Raw genomic sequence first — 16,646 nt, 5'->3', positions numbered from 1 at the left:
TCTTCTAAGCATTTGTGATAACAGACATAGAGTAGGGTGCTGACCTGTTTCAATTGCACTGCTTTTTAATTTTTTGATTACATGTTTTCATGTTGTTATTAGTTTGATTATATCTCTATGTTAATATTTTGCATTTTTCACTATGTGGCATTTGATGATGTAATAGCCACCCCCTCAATGGATTGTCACCTTGTTGTGGTGAGGGGGGTTTGCATGTTCCAATGAACCTGCAGACATAACCATTGATGTACTCCCAGGAGGGGCCACAGGGAGGAACCAGACCAAGAACCATCTAAGACCCCCAATGGTGGAGCAGGTGGATGGCATCAAGGAAACGTGTTACTGTCAGCTGGACATCATCCTGTTGAAGATAACTAAAGAGGACAAAATTATTCTCCTGGGTGATTTTAGTGTAAGAGTTGGACAAAACTTCGACCTGTAGCCAGGGACCATAGGAAAAGATGGGACTGGAAATAGCAACTCAAATGGCATCCTGCTTTTCACCAAATGTGCGGAACACAACTATGTTGTGTTCTGCACACTTCCACCAGAAGAACAAACTTAAGACATCATGGAAGCACCTCTCAGTCAAAGCATTGGCACTGCTTAAACTATGTAATTATACATGCCAGAGACTGCCACGAGCATAGCTCTTGTGTTCCTCACAAGAGCAATGACAGGTGCTAATGACTGCTGGACAGACCACAGGTTAATCCAATTCGTGATAGCCATCAAGATTGCCCCCAAATGCAGACTCATTTTGTTTCAAAATACTTAGGCTTTTGATGTATCTGACTTCCGACTTTTTTTCTGTTGTTGCTTGTTGTTAATTGCCATCAGGTCAATGAGAGACCTCCAAATAAACTGTTCTCAGCAATCTTGCTCAAGTCTTGCATGCTCAGAGCTGTTTCTTTCTTGATAGAGTCTTCCTCTTTTCTCACTGCTTTTGACCCTACCAAGCAGCATTACCTTTTCTACAGCATTGCCTTTTTGTAATATTGGGAAAGGTTTACTTCCATCTGCTGAATATTTAATAGCTGGGTATTGAAGGGGGGATGGGACCAGGTTATGAAGATTTGATTTCAACCATGTTTTAACTTTTATACTATATGTTTTATTTTGTTGTAAGCCCCCTTGGGTCCACTTGCAGAGAAAGGCAGGGTAAAAATATCTTAAATAAATAATATGTTTTCTTCTTTGTCATATGAGCAAGATAATAAGATTGCAATCTTCTCTTCTCTATCACTCTTTGATTCTTCTCCTTTTCTCAAATTGTGACAGAACTATGTGGCTGCTTCCAAAATATGGGACCCTGAGAAGCATACTGAGTCTTATATAACTCTATGCCCCTCCTTCCTTCTTTTTTACTTTCTTTTTGTTTGCTTTTTTGCAGGAAATTAACAACAATCATATCAGGCTGGGTCCTGATTAGATATCATATTAAATGGAAACATACAATGCATATATGTAGAGAGTGGTGGCAAAAAAGGTCAAACTACTATGAAATAATCAGGTTTTCAGCAGAGCCGCTACTAAGGATTAAAAGAAATGGCACACATGAAGCAGTGGGCATATAGTTAATGTAAAATCTAGGCTGCGCTATTTGTTGACATTCTTAATGCAGTTTATAGTTTTCTCAGTAAAAACTCCCAACTTTCCAACAACTGCAAACTGATAAAAGACAAGGAATGTTATAACCCCTTGTGCTGTGTTTGAAACGCAGCCAGAGAAGCATTAAACACAGCTCAAAGTACACATCATGACTCTAGTAAAACGCAGAACTGTACTTACCTTGGTTATTTGGCACACCCCAGTCCTGCTGATCACCAATAGAGGGGAGATGGGAAATGGATGCTATGCCCTGTTGCTCCTTATCTTCCAATCTGTAATGAGATTGTCAGTGAGGAAACAGTAGTCATTTCCTTGGCTACAGCTTTACTTTACACTTGCTTGAACACCTCTAGCTTATGAGTTGTTGCTGTCACTGTTAAAAATATATAATTTTATTTATGTGATTATTTATATATAGCACCATTTAGCTATACTGGTACCATTTAAAAGGCACCAGGAAAGAATAGAGGCATGAATGAGCAAGAGCACAATTCATATTTGTTTAAAATACATGTTAGAAAATCAGAAGCATGGTAGATCAGACCAAAAGTTCATTATGTTCAGTAATTGCTCACACAGTTGCCTATAAGAAGTCCAGCAGCTGAACTGAATGCAAGCATAATGGCATCCCCACTCATGCCTCCTAGCAAATCCGATACTGGACAGCTATCTATCTATCTATCTATCTATCTATCTATCTATCTCTATCATCTGTCTCTCTCTCTCTGTCCATCATTACTAGTGGCTATTGTTAGTCCTATGAACTTACCATATCCTGTTTGAAAGCCATCCAAATTGATGGTCACCACTACACCTTGTGGCAGCATAAATGACTTAGTTAAATAAAATACAAAGCCCTTAAGCAGTCTTTCATACCTTTCCTGCCACACAATTATAGCACTATAATCCCACTTGAACTGGCATGGCAACATACTATGGAATCCCGAGATCTGCAATTTAGGAAGCGGTATTTAGAATTTTCAGACAGAAAGCTTCTCTCATTCATCCTCAAACTACAAACCACAAGATCCCATAGGAAGCAGCCATGGGAGTGGAATCATAGTGCTATAATTAAAGTATTATGTAAAACGGTCCCTGAGCATACACAGTTTCTTCAATGGCATCTGGCAGTTGCTGGAATTCTGTGATGTTACAGATTTTTTAAAATCATCTGGTAAAGCATTCAACCATTTTTTCATTTGATTTCCATCATTCTTTATCAACCAGGAAGACTAAAATGTGTGACATTCTTTGATTACAAAATTGATTTGTAATTGCTAAATGGACTCCTTGGAACTAAGTTATATACAGCACTATGCACAATGTTGATATGCATACAAGGCACCAGTATTCCCAACAAATCTAGCAGTCATAAAGTGTACAGTGCTTGCCACCATTTTAGTCTAGTTCAAATAAGCCATAGAAATGTCTCCCCTGTCTCCTGTGCTTTAACAAATTAAGACACATTAATCAGTTGAGAGGCAGCCATGTTGAAACAGAAGGAGGCAGGTTTCCTAAGAAATTACAATGGAGAGTTCTAGGTGGGCAATCAAGTTTAAAAAGGAGACTTGCCAAGGCACACGGATTCTCCATGCGGTGGAACGGATTTCCGGTCCCATACCAAGGAAGAGCTAAATGTGTAACTTTGGTCTGTGGCAAAACAACAAAATATAACACCATGTCAACTGTTTCCAAAGTTAAGCTAAATAACAGTGTACTTTTTAAACAGAAGATACACATTTCTGTCAGTATGTGTGCGATTGTGTGATTATATAATTTCTAATTTCCCAAATGACAATTGAGAACTGAATGATCAATAAATAATACACACTATATTTTCTCTTCTCAGTGAGATAAGTGTCAACAAGACTTTCTAATTCCTCAATGAAAGAAAAAACACATAATAGACCTAAATGCAGTTAGTCCCATCTAACCACATTGAATTAATGGGAATCAATGGGAACAGGGTAAATCAGCACTTATGTAAAAATGTGTTAGATCCAAAAACCCTTAGCACCCTTCCACACAGTCATATAACCCAGAATGTCAAAGCGGATAATTCACAATATCTGCTTTGAAGTGGATTATCTGAGTCCACACTGCCATATAATCCAACCTTAGAAAGTACCACCATTTGACTCTATAGCAAAAAAGTAACCTTTTTTTTTTTGCAAAGTGTATGCTTAAGTTAAAGTCTTGCATGTATTTACCTAGAAGTAAGGACCACTGAACATCATCAGCCTTACTTCTGGGTAGACACATTCAAGACTGCATTGGTAAACAACATTCATAAAATATGGGCAGCAATGAGCTTCAGATATTATGATAGCAATAATTTAGACTTTGATACAAAACACATTTAGTTTATATGTGTCCTGTCCTATGTATGTCTTTTACTTATAAACCGCAAACCCAGATATCATAATTACAGGTATTGCTTCAATCCCATTAGAAAAGTATAAGCCAATAAGAATGTAAAAAATTCTCACCAAAATATTTTGCAAAAATGTACAGATAATTTGACAATCCAGGATGAGATGCATTGAACAAAATGTCAGGACAACAGGACCTCAGGCATCATAATTAAGACCCATGTTAAGAACTGACTCTTGATGCAACAGTGGTCCAATAGCATGAGCTGCTACTAAAAACAGACTTGGCATACTGCAAAGCTGCATATAACACAGCCCAGACAGGTCTGTTTTCCTAGTTTCCAACAGACCTCACAATCTCTCAGGATGCCCGCCATAAATGCAGATGAAACATCAGGAGAGAATGCTTCTGGAACATGGCCATACAGCCCAAAAAACTTACAGCAACCCAGTGATTCTGGCCATGAAAGCCTTCAACAACACAACCCAACAACTTGGTAACAAAATAATTCTTAGTATAAGAAACATGCATTTTGCAAAGGTGGTTTATATTGAATGGAGAGGGATGAGCCTTTGAAGAAGAAAGCCTAAGTGAGGTATGGATATTGATTTTTGTGACAGCTAATAAAAAGAATTTGGTATCTACTAAAAGTACTGGAGAAGAGTAGGAAAGATAAATCCAAGACTGAATTGCATTAATTGTATTTGGGAGCAGTACTTGAGCTCACAATATAGATGGATAGCTTCATTTGCTGTTGTTTAAACTATTTAAATAATGACATATATATTTGACAAAGGAACAGCTATTGTAAAGTTTTAGTGTGTTTTCTTGAGAAAAGCAGAAAGGTATGGTTCTTAAATCATAGGAAACCTCCTATGCCCAAATACAGCATCTATATTGTAAGAAGCAAATCTCCAAGACAAAGAGCCTTATAGGACTGTGAAAACTGACTAAGAAGTATGTGCTGAAAGAGGAAAACAGCAAAATATATCAACTAGGAACTTTTTTTCAGCATGAGACACCTGAAGATTCCTGTACAGAAGCAATGTAGAGAATTTGATCAGAAAGCTGTAATCAGTAGCCATAATTAGGATTACCAAACTGAAAGCTGAACAGGGTCCATGTACTTGCTGAAACTTTGCCAGCTGTGTAACCATAAAGGTACAAGAGTTCTCTCCAGTTTTCACTCTAGCAAACCTAAATAATCTACTTCTAGCAAGCATCATTATAGAAATGATCACATATTGCATAACTGCCTTTGAGAATGTTATGTCAACACCAGAAGAAATTCTGACCTCACAATCTGATATTTGTATCAACATGATTTAAAATCAACATGGGCAAGTAATTTGTCACAAATGCATAATTGCTTGCTTTAAAAAAAGTCTTTGAGCTAACAAATGTAGATCCTGGAACTCTGTTGAAGGTAAATAATTTCTGATATGTTGCGTTCATGGTAATGCTGATTGCGCAGTCATAATAATCTATATCCTGGATTCCAGAGACCTTAGATATTAAAAGTAAAATTAATGCTTTTAAAATGTATATAAAACCTGGGAAGCAAGGCAGGCAAAAACACTGAAAAATTAGATAGCTCATATTTTCAAAGCAGTAACCATGTAACTCAGGCCACATCAAATGGAATTGTATGGTCAGTGTAGACTCAGGCTCCTTCTACACTGCCCTATAAAGTCCAGGTTATTTACTTTGAACTGGATTATATGGCAGTGTAGACTCTAGAGTTGTGCAATTCAGGTAAACCATGATCCATTTTGGTGTCCCGGATTTCAGTGCGGCCCCAATCCATTTTTCAGGAGCCTCCCGAATATGGGAGGACAGAAATCCGTTTTTGATCTGGGAAGTCAAAATATTTGGTTTTGATCCAGCCCATTGTCGGGTTGTTTCCCTTGTTTCGCAATGTCTTCATCAGTTGTTCTACTATCTGTATGTTGCTGTGTTTCTTATTTAGTGAATTAAAACATCAGAACACCTGATGAAGACATTGCGAAACAAGGGAAACAACCCGGGAGACCTTGTTGTGTGTCACTGTCACTGATGTTGTTTATGGAAGAAGATCCTTCGACATCATAGAAAGTGTTATTTTGTGCCACTGTGCCTGATATTGTTTAACTGTTATTTGGAAGCTCGAGTTTCACTGTATTGACAAAGTGTTGATAAACGATGTGTCACTGTCTCTGATGTTGTTTATGGAAGAAGAACTTTCAACAATATAGAAAGTGTTATTTTGTGTCACTGTGCCTGACATTGTTTAATTGTTATTTTGGAAGCTCTAGTTTCACTGTGTTGACAAAGTATTGAAAAATTATCTTCTATTTATAAATAGTCTTTAATTAATCGTGTGAATGTTCTCATGTTACATTCAATGTAGAAATTCTGGGAACATAGAAACTGTGATTTGCAATCTACAGTTTTTGTAATTGTTAATAAATGTAGCTACCCTCCCCAGGAAACCCCGGGTTTTTTGGGGTGAAGTGGGAATGGGAATCTGCACCAAGGCAGGTTTCTTAAACCTGCTTTGGCATGGATTTTGGAGCTGTCTGGAAGCTCCAGTTGCCAACCTAGTCCTGGTTGCCAACCTAGTCCTGGTTGATTCAAGTAAATGTCCCCCAGAAGATTTGAATATACTGGGCAGATTATAGAGGAAAAGGTGACTCTGTGTGTAACCTAGACTGTAAGTCTTTAAAGGTGACAACCAAAAATTTGTACCTTGCCCAGAAACTATGGTAATTTACAGGCAGTAGATTTTAATATTGATATAACATGATCACTCCTATATATACTAGAAACCAATCTGGATGCTATCTTTTCAACTAATGAAGAAGGTAGCCCTAACTACAGTACATTACAGAAATTCAGATTACCAATGCATGCACTAACATCTTGAGGTCCTTCAGCTCTAGGAAGAAGTGCAGTTGGCATAACAGATGAAGCTAGCAAAAGGTGCTCCTAGCTGTCCTGTTGATCTGTGCTGTTGTTTGGAGTGAAAGATACAGAAGAACTCCTACTCAGGCTGTGAACCTAGAACAGAAAAACTTGGACAATATAAAAGCAGCTGAAAAGTATGAGAGGATTTATTGGGGGTCTCTTTGCCAAATTGGAACATTAGGAGAGCATAGTATTTCTGAGAGACTCAGCAATGTGAAATACCTTTCATTGTCTAAAACTTCCAGGTATAGCTTACCTGAGCACAGGTGGCCTGATCAGTTACTGCATCCCTGCTTTTGTAGTATCCCATTTGAATATCTGTAGCTTGTTGTATGTAGGCTGCTATGGAAGAGTATGTATAAGCAACAATTGGTATAAAACATAGCAGCTAGGTTACTACCTAGACCTAGGTCTTACCTACCCTGACCATTTAATGCAGTTTGAAACTAGTTTAAAGCAGCATTAACCAGACAACAAAGTCCCACAAAAATGCAAAGAAAACATACATTTGCATCACTGCTCTGTGATCTGGGTAATCACCATCCATGCCTCAAACTGGTCCCAGGATTTCTTTTGGAATTCCTAGTCACATTGCATATATTTCGTTTGAAGTGCAAAAAAAAAAAAAAGAATAAAATAACAATACAATATTTGAAATGAAAAACAATTTTAACCAACATAAACTTAACAGCATTTCATTGAAACACCCCAGGGACCATCCAGTCCAATTCCCTTCTACCATGCAGTAAAAGCACAGTAAAAGCGCCAGTGCCTCCTTTGCCACTGCCATGTGCATGAAATATGATGTTTAATGATGTTTGCATGATGCACTGATGCATCTCCCCCCCCCCCCAACGTGGGGCACTTAATGCAGCTTTGCCTCACAGTAGGGGAAGTTGGAGAATGCTCCAAAACTTTCCTGAAGCTCTGGAGCAGCATTGCACTGGGTGTGGATCGTTTGTGATTTGGAACTGGCTCCACTATTCACATGCGTCTGTGCCACCATCTGCTTTCGCCCTCCCCCCCCCCCCAAAAAAAAAGTGGCTTGAACACATTTGCTTACTTCAGCAAAGGCTTCAGGTGATGGCCATGAGTTCTCTGAAAGTCTGTGGTCACTGCTACAGCAACAAATAATGACACTGGTAAGGGTTACTGTTCAGGAGGTTGAACCAGGACAGTTAGTACAGTGCCACTAACAAAGGAGCAGAATGATATAAATACCAAGACAGAATCCAGGCCTGTTTGGAAGCAGCAATGCTTTAGATCAGCTCTGAATACTGTTGTCCATTTAAACGCACTTTGGGATTTGTTTGGGATTTGCTAGGCCTAAGAAAGTTTGAAAAGGTCCACTAATACTGCATCTAGTATTTCTGTCATGTGTGTCTCTGTCATGTGTGTCTCTGGGTCCTTCTACACAGCCATATAACCCAGAATATCAAGGCAGAAAATCCCATAATATCTGCTTTGAACTGAGTTATCTGAGTCCATACTGCCATATATTCCAGTTCAAAACAGATAATGTTTTGAATAATATAATAATATTATTCATTCATTATTCATATTCATAATAATAAGATAATATTCAGCTATGTGGGAGGGGCTTCTTTTTTCACTGACACTGTCTCTATCTTTCTGTTTCTATCTTTCTGCTTCTGTTCTAGGCTACATTTTATTTACTTTTTCCTTGTGACTAGTCCCCTGAAACACAAACATTCCATTTGACATTTCTAATTTTCAATTTTTATAATTTGATCAATGAGATTTTTATGCACTGTTGATTATACTTATGTCATTGTATTTATCCTTATGTATTGTTGTCTCCATGTGGCTCTTGGAGTGCTTCTGTGAGCCACCCCAAGTCTCTTTGGGGAAATGGTGGCGGGGTACAAATAAAGATTATGTGTTTCATGCTTCCCAAATAAATTGCTGTGTGACATAAATTTGGTTGTTATCCCAGCTAGGAAAAGCTCAACTGAATCAATGTTTAGGTGCTGTGCTATATTGTTTTTATTTCTTTGGCTTTGATAAAAAAAACATTCTTAAATTGCCTCCAATTCCATTGACTGTTATAGATACCGATATACCTATGTTAACAAAGCCTCTGACAAAGAGGCTCCTCTTTTCACACCTTTTTTTACAGGAGCCCAACACAGCTCCTCCTTTATCTTGTTCTCTGTATAGCTGGGAAACCTTTATGGTTGTTTTTGTTTTGTTTTGTTCAGCATTAGCAGTCAGAGGATAATGTGAGAGGGAAGGCCCAGCCTACCTATCCGAACTCATCTCTTCCTACGAACCCTCCAGGAAGTTAAGATCATCTGAGGAGGCCCTGCTCTCGATCCCGTCTGCTTCGCAAGCACGCTTGGCGGGGACGAGAGACGGGGTCTTCTCTGTGGTGGCCCCTCGGCTGTGGAACTCCCTGCCTAGGGATATTAGATCAGCCCCCTCCTTCCTGACCTTTCGTAAGAGAGTGAAAACCTGGCTCTTCGAGCAGGCATTCGGAACTCCGGAATAGATAGTCAAGCTTGAGATGGAGAATGACCCAGGAAAGGCCAAGACGATGAAATGGACGAGGATTGGAATGAGAGGATATAGCTCTTTTTAAATTGTTATTGCACTGTATTTCACTGTCTTTTTTGTCTAATTGCACTTAACTGTTTTTGCTTTTGTATTGTATTGATGGCATCGAATTGTGCCGATATGTAGACCGCCCTGAGTCGCCTGCAGGCTGATATGGGCGGGATATAAGTGATGTAAATAAATAAATAAATAAATAAGGAGAAAAACAGACTTTTAGTGTTGAGTTGCAGTTGGAATGGGCTTGTTGAACCTAATAAAATGAATGTTCATTAAAGCTATTGAGGAAGATGAAAAGAGGCTACCTAGAACTTTTTTGTATGATACTTTGGATTTATAGAGAGTAGGAAATATTTACGGCCAAATTGCAAAAACAATGCTCTCCCCACCCTTCCCAAAGTATCATGATTTTTTTTCAGAATAGATATAGCATATTCTAGATATTTAAGTTTAGGGATAACTTAATAAAGACTATGGTATTTAAAAAATCAGATCATAATGCCATCGTGATATACCTGGAAATTGAACACACACAGTAACCTAATTATCATACAACCTGAATTTCCTATATTACATTACTATTCAGATTTTGGAAGTCAAACTAAATTATTTCTGATCCTGTTAGATTGCTCTGTTTTAATGATATTTACTATGCTATTATACATTTTCCTCCACCTTGTTGAACCAATTACTCTTTAATCTGCCTGTATTTTGCCCCCCCCCCCACTTTTTTTTTCAAATTAGTTCTTTTGTTGCTTGATGCTTGTTTATTATTGTTATGTTTGTTTTATGCTTTTAAATTGCATTTTGTTATTGCTCTACTTTTAATTGTATGTTCCCTGGGCTTGGCCCCATGTAAGCCGCCCCGAATCCCTTCGGGGAGATGGAGGCGTGGTAGAAAAATAAAGTTCTTCTTCTTAGATGGAGACTTCATGTATGGTTATTTCTGAAGATGGAACATTATAACAATGTATACAAGAACTGAGGAAATTTTTGAGCTGAACTTAAATAAGATTACAGAATTCATAATATTTGGGGATGCAAGCAACACTTATATGAGACAACAATTTATAAAATATGGTTCTAAAAAATAAATAAGAATAGCTTAAAAGGGGCCATTGAAAGAAATCCAGTATTTGAAGGGAAAGCAAAAGAAAAAATTGTCAAAGATACTCAACAAAAGATAAATTTACTCCAACAACAGTTTTCATTGTTTACAGTCTCGACATGAATGCTAAGCTTTTATATCTTAAGCAAAATAACTACATTTCTTAATAAACCCGGGAAGTGGCTTTTCCATAGGTTGAGACATAAATGTATCACAACAGTTTTATTTGTCTTTCAAATGATCTCTATTATAAGAAATTGAATATTTTTTGTGCAATGACAGAAAGAGATTTTTAGATTTGTATAGTATGCAAAGAGACCCAGAATACAATTTAAGATACTGCATGATGAAAAGTGAAGCTTGGTAGCTCCTAATGTTAAATTGTATTGTGACAACTTTTGCTTTGTATGGTTGAAGGAATGGCTATTGCTTAGCATAGGCACACCCTATGAGCAATTTTGTTACCTTGCTTCTTTCTATAATATCACAAATGCACATATGCCCAGAGGGAATACAGAATAAAAAATGTGCTGCAAAGGAAGATACCTTTTTGATGGCTTCCATGGTCAGAGACCAGTAATAGGTCAAATAGTCAAATAGAATGGCCTTTATTAAACTCAGTTTTTTGGGTTTGGTCTCATTATTACAGGGTTGGTAATCAAAAGTTAATGCTAAATGCATTGTATGTATACAAAGTCTTACAAAGATGTTCTTTACAGCAGTGCTTTACAACAAGCAAATTATCAACAGGCCAACATAAGATGAAAATCTTGATAATAACTGCCCATAAGAAGTTATGTATGCAGAGGACATTTTATATTATCAAAGATTACAAATTGACAATACGCCCATATCTTTAGGCACAGTTAGTTAGTTAGTTAGGCAATCCCTCGCAGTCCGAGGATGATTGTCTTCCAAGTTTGGTGTCCTGGGGGTGGGTTCATAGGTGGCTATGGAGCCCTATTCTTGACCTGCATCTTCTCCCGCAGTGAGGGCATTGGTTTCCAGGTGGGAGGCAGTCTCGGTCGGGGTTGGCTTGATGCGCCTTCCTCTTGGCACATTTCTCTCTTTCACCCTCCATTCATGCCTCTTCAAACTCTGCAGCACTGCTAGTCACAGCTGACCTCCAACTGGAGCGCTCAAGGGCCAGGGCTTCCCAGTTCTCAGTGTCTGTGCCAGAGTTTTTAAGGTTGGCTTTGAGCCCATCTATAAATCTCTTTTCCTGCCCACCAACATTCTGTTTTCCATTCTTGAGTTCGGAGTAGAGCAACTGCTTTGAGAGACGGTGGTCGGGCATCCAGACAATGTGGCTGGTCCAGCGGAGTTGATGGTGGAGGACCATTGCTTCGATGCTGGTGGTCTTTGCTTCTTCCAGCATGCTGATGTTTGTCCGCCTGTCTTCCCAAGAGATTTGCGGGATTTTCCGGAGGCAGCGCTGATGGAATCGTTCCAGGAGTTGCATGTGACGTCTGTAGACAGTCCACTTTTTGCAGGCATAGAGAAGGGTTGGGAGGACAATAGCTTTATAGACAAGCACCTTGGTATCCCTACAGATGTCCCTGTCCTCAAACACTCTCTGCTTCATTTAGGCACCATTACTTCATTGATCAGCTGAATGATTAAGATGATTTGGATTCTGATAAGTGAGGAAGCCATGACTGCAACTATGATACAATATATATATATATTAGTGTTATGAAAATTATAGTTTGTTGATAATGTTATGAAAATTATAGTTTGTTGTTTATTGAGAATCCCCAATAAAGCTCTCTACTGTGTCTTTGCAGAGCTTCATCTTCCAGGAAGAGATAGAATAAATGTTAAATGTCTTTGAGTTTGTACTATTGACAGACATCCTGAATTTACAGTTTTAACAAATCTAATTTTCTTTGAGTTTGTACTATAGACAGACATCCTGAATTTACAGTTTTAACAAATCTAATTTTCTATATGGGTCTACTAGTAGAGGCTCGTGACACTGATCTCATTCAGGTGATGAATTCATTCTGGGGATTAGTCTAAACTCCAAAGGAAATATTCAAGTTTTTTTAAAGTTCAAAGTTTCGAATTTAAAGTTCAGTTTAAAATCCAGAGTGGATTAACCATCCAACACTGAAGCTCCAGCCTTCACTGGGATCCCACCCCCATTTAATCTTTCACTTTTTCTTTGAAATGAACTGTTATGATTAAAATAATATTATAGGTCTGTAGAAATTTCGAGAGTAAAATATATTTGACACCACCAAAATAAAATGGAGTTTATAAAGAGCAAAAATACTTCACAGACTAATAAAGAACTCTGGGGGACTTCCACACAGCCATATTTATTATTATTATTATTATTATTATTATTATTATTATTATTATCTTTATTTGTACCCCGCTAGCATCTCCCGAAGGACTCAATACGGCTTACAAAGGCCAAGGCCTCAATACACAACATAACAATACAAAACCTAAAACAAATTAAAAACAATTAAAGCAATATAAACAACAAGCAATAAACGATACTCTAAGACACAATAAAACTGGGCCGGGCGAGAGTAATGGGTACAGAATTAAAAGTGCACATAGCCCAGAAAATCAAGGCAGAAAATCCCATAATATTTGCTTTGGATTAGGTAATCTGAGTCCACACTGCCATATATTCCAGTTCAATGAAGATAATGTGGGATTTTATTCAGCTGTGTGGAAAGAGCCAGAGAGGCACATTTGAAATGTTAAGGGGGGAAATCTGAAACAATTTAATTTTGTATTATCTACCTGCATTGTTTCAGTTCTGAAATATTAAAGACTCAGGGCCCTTCCATACAGCCTTATATCCCAGAATATCAAGGCAGAAAGTCCCGCAATATCAGCTTTGAACTGGGTTATCTGAGTCCACACTCAGATAATGTGGGATTTTCTGCCTTGAAATGCTGAGATATAGGGCTGAGTGGAAGGGCCCTCGGTGTGGATTCAGATAACCCAATTCAAAGCAGATATTGTAGGATTTTCTGCCTTGATATTCTGGGATATAGGACTGTGAGGAAGGGCCCTAAGATACATACTAGATATTGAGAAGTAGTGTGTATTTTAAAATTATTCTTTTCATACAAGTGAGGGATTGTTCTTTTCATATAAGACACTTCCAAAAAGCAAATGTCTCAGATAAAAAGCACCATTTTAGGAAAATAGCTAGAAAGAGGGGGATATGTTTCCCCTGCTCCATGAGTCTCTGTGGGCTGGATGCAGGCAGTGGCCAATAAAGTTACTCTGCGATCACTCTCTGGCCCTTTTCCAGGATGCCAACACCATCTTTCACCACCCTTGAATGGGCAGAAGGTGAGAATAGAAGCATCTAGGATGTGTGCTTTTCATAGATGCCTTGTGTAAGTGCTCTCTTATCTCCCCCTTTTTCTTTCCCACCATCAGGGCTCCTTGAGAAGGACAGTGGCAGGAAGTGGGGAAAAGATGTAGGATGGCCAGCAAAAGACGGATCTTGCTGGGGTACGTCACGTCCCCACTGTTAAAGGCAAATTCCTCATCTTTCCTCCCCTTCCCTCCTGCCTGTGGGATAATGTCACAAGGTGTTCTACAACCTCAGGGCAGTACAATCCACAATAAAGTTGTCCTGTACAAACTCCACATAAACATATCATTTCTGGAGGGCCGCACCCAGCCTTTGACTTGTGGGGTTCCACAGGGCTCTATACTGTCCTCCATGCTGTTTAATATCTACATGAAGCCGCTGGGTGAGATCATCCGGAGTTTCGGGGTGCGGTGTCATCTGTACGCAGATGATGTCCAACTCTGTCACTCCTTCCCACCTGCTACTAAGGAGGCTGTCGAGGTCCTGAACCGGTGCCTGGCCACTGTAATGGTCTGGATGAGGGCGAACAAATTGAAATTGAATCCAGACAAGACAGAGGTACTCCTGGTCAGTCGCAAGGCCAAACAGGGTATAGGGTTACAGCCTGTGCTGGATGGGGTCGCACTCCCCTTGAAGGCGCAGGTTCGCAGCTTGGGTGTGACCCTGGATTCGTCGTTGAGCCTGGATCCCCAGGTTTCAGCGGTGACCAGGGGAGCATTTGCACAGCTCAGGCTCATGCGCCAGCTGCGCCCGTACCTCGGGAAGTCTGACTTGGCCATGGTGGTACACGCTCTGGTCACATCCCGCCTTGACTACTGCAATGCTATCTACGTGGGGCTGCCCTTGAAGACGGCCCGGAAGCTCCAGCTAGTCCAGCGCGCGGCAGCCATGTTACTAACAGGAGCAGGACGCAGGGAGCATACAACGTCCTTGTTGTTCCAGCTCCACTGGCTGCCGATCTGCTACCAGGCCCAATTCAAGGTGCTGGTGTTGGCCTACAAAGCCCTAAACGGTTCCGGCCCAAAATACCTGTCTGACCGCATCTCGGCCTATGAGCCCATGAGGACTTTGAGATCGTCTGGGGAGGCCCTTCTCTCGATCCCGCCTGCCTCACAGGCACGCCTGGCGGGGACGAGAGATAGGGCCTTCTCGGTGGTGGCCCCCCGGCTGTGGAGCACTCTCCCTGTAGACATCAGACAGGCGCCCTCCCTTATGACATTCCGCAAGAGCCTAAAGACGTGGTTGTTTGAGAAGGCATTTGACTAAGTGCTACAACAATTGGCAATGATGATTGAAACAGAACATGGATAACAAGATTGGATTGTGATTCTATGATGAGACGTCGCGAATGATTTAGTGTAATGGTATTATTGATAGTGATGTTGTTATTGTTGTTTGTGATATTGTCTATATTGTAATCTGTTTTTATATGTTGTACACCGCCGTGAGTCGCCCTAGGGCTGAGAACAGCGGTCTACAAGTGCAGTAAATAAATAAATAAATAAATAAATATCTGTGCTGCACAAGAATATCTGCCTCATTCATTTCTATAGGACTGGAATAGGAATCCTTCATGTTGGATTGTGTCCTGGCCTAGTATAATTGAACTGCATTCTAAGGATACTTTGTTACATTGCAGTATGTTCCTTTCAATTAAGATTGTCCACCCCTCATTGCTCATAGTTCCTTCCTGATATGTGTGAAAGGCTAAACACTGCAAGGAAGAATGAGCTTTTTTGTAAAGAATGGTTAATCAGAACGATCTCAAAACCAGCAGCCTTGTTTTCTTTTTCATGTCTCACCCCTCCCTCGTCTCCCAGGTTCATCTCTCTGCTTATATTGTCAGCACCACAAATGGTTCAGTTTAGATCCTCTTTTGCATTTGACCAGAAATAGAGTTCCGTGAAGATTCCATTGAGTCTATAGATTTGGTTCTTGCACTACTTCAAGCTTCCCATGAAGTTCTCCATACAATTCCATTAAAAATACATATTTCAGGATGAAATATGTAATTTCACAAAAGGTAAGATTACTTTACTTGCTGTTTCCAGAAGAACTGCAGACTATGTGAAAATTGGATGGATTGAACTAATGAATTAATGTATGTGAAACTATCATGTATTGGAAACATATCAAGGCATCCATCTCTAACCAACAATGCATGGGTTACATTCCATCATATCAGTACTATTAAGTTTTGTGCACTACTGATTGGCATCTCATTTGGACTGGGTGGCACACTTTTACAGTAAATACAGTCCAGTTGTTACCAACTAGCTCTATTCATCTGGCTGTGGAAAAATGATAAAGGAAAGGAGAAGGAGTTTCCACACCCAGCCTTTCCTTTTCTAAAAAGCATTTCAGTGTGCCGAGCCTGATAAAGTGAAGATCCTGTTTGGCGGCCACTCTGCTTTGCCCAGCTGTGGCCATCTCGGGAAGAAAGTGCATGGGAATAAGGGAGGGTCTGGCAGTGCTGTATATAAAGCACCTGAGCTTGAAAAGGTGAGGCCAGAAAGTGTCAGCCGCAGCACTGCCCATTTGGAGCAGAGAGGGGAGGAGGAGAGCTCTGGGGGGAAAGAGGCTCTCTACTCTGGGTGGTGGTCACCATGCATTGGACACTACTGGTTCTCCTCTGCAGCATCCTTCATAGCTCTGGTAAGTGTCAAAGCAAGTCTGCTACAG

The 16,646-nt window shown here is 39.7% G+C and overlaps 1 protein-coding gene across 1 annotated transcript in view; it reads left to right on the top strand.

The window, feature by feature from the left end:
• Window positions 1-304: 304 nt before the first annotated feature.
• The window catches only part of MUC6 (mucin 6, oligomeric mucus/gel-forming), a gene marked incomplete at its 3' end in the record, with an annotated part of 71,367 nt that continues 55,025 nt past the window's right edge, over window positions 305-16,646 (top strand). The window contains exon 1 of the mRNA XM_067466468.1: window positions 305-401. Within this exon, the coding sequence (XP_067322569.1) occupies window positions 305-401 (97 nt within the window). The remainder of the gene's footprint in view (window positions 402-16,646) is intronic.

The sequence above is a fragment of the Anolis sagrei genome, chromosome 1 (genome assembly GCF_037176765.1).
Source record: "Anolis sagrei isolate rAnoSag1 chromosome 1, rAnoSag1.mat, whole genome shotgun sequence".
Taxonomy (NCBI): Eukaryota; Metazoa; Chordata; class Lepidosauria; order Squamata; family Dactyloidae; genus Anolis; species Anolis sagrei.
This window is presented reverse-complemented; position numbering and strand designations above follow the sequence as displayed.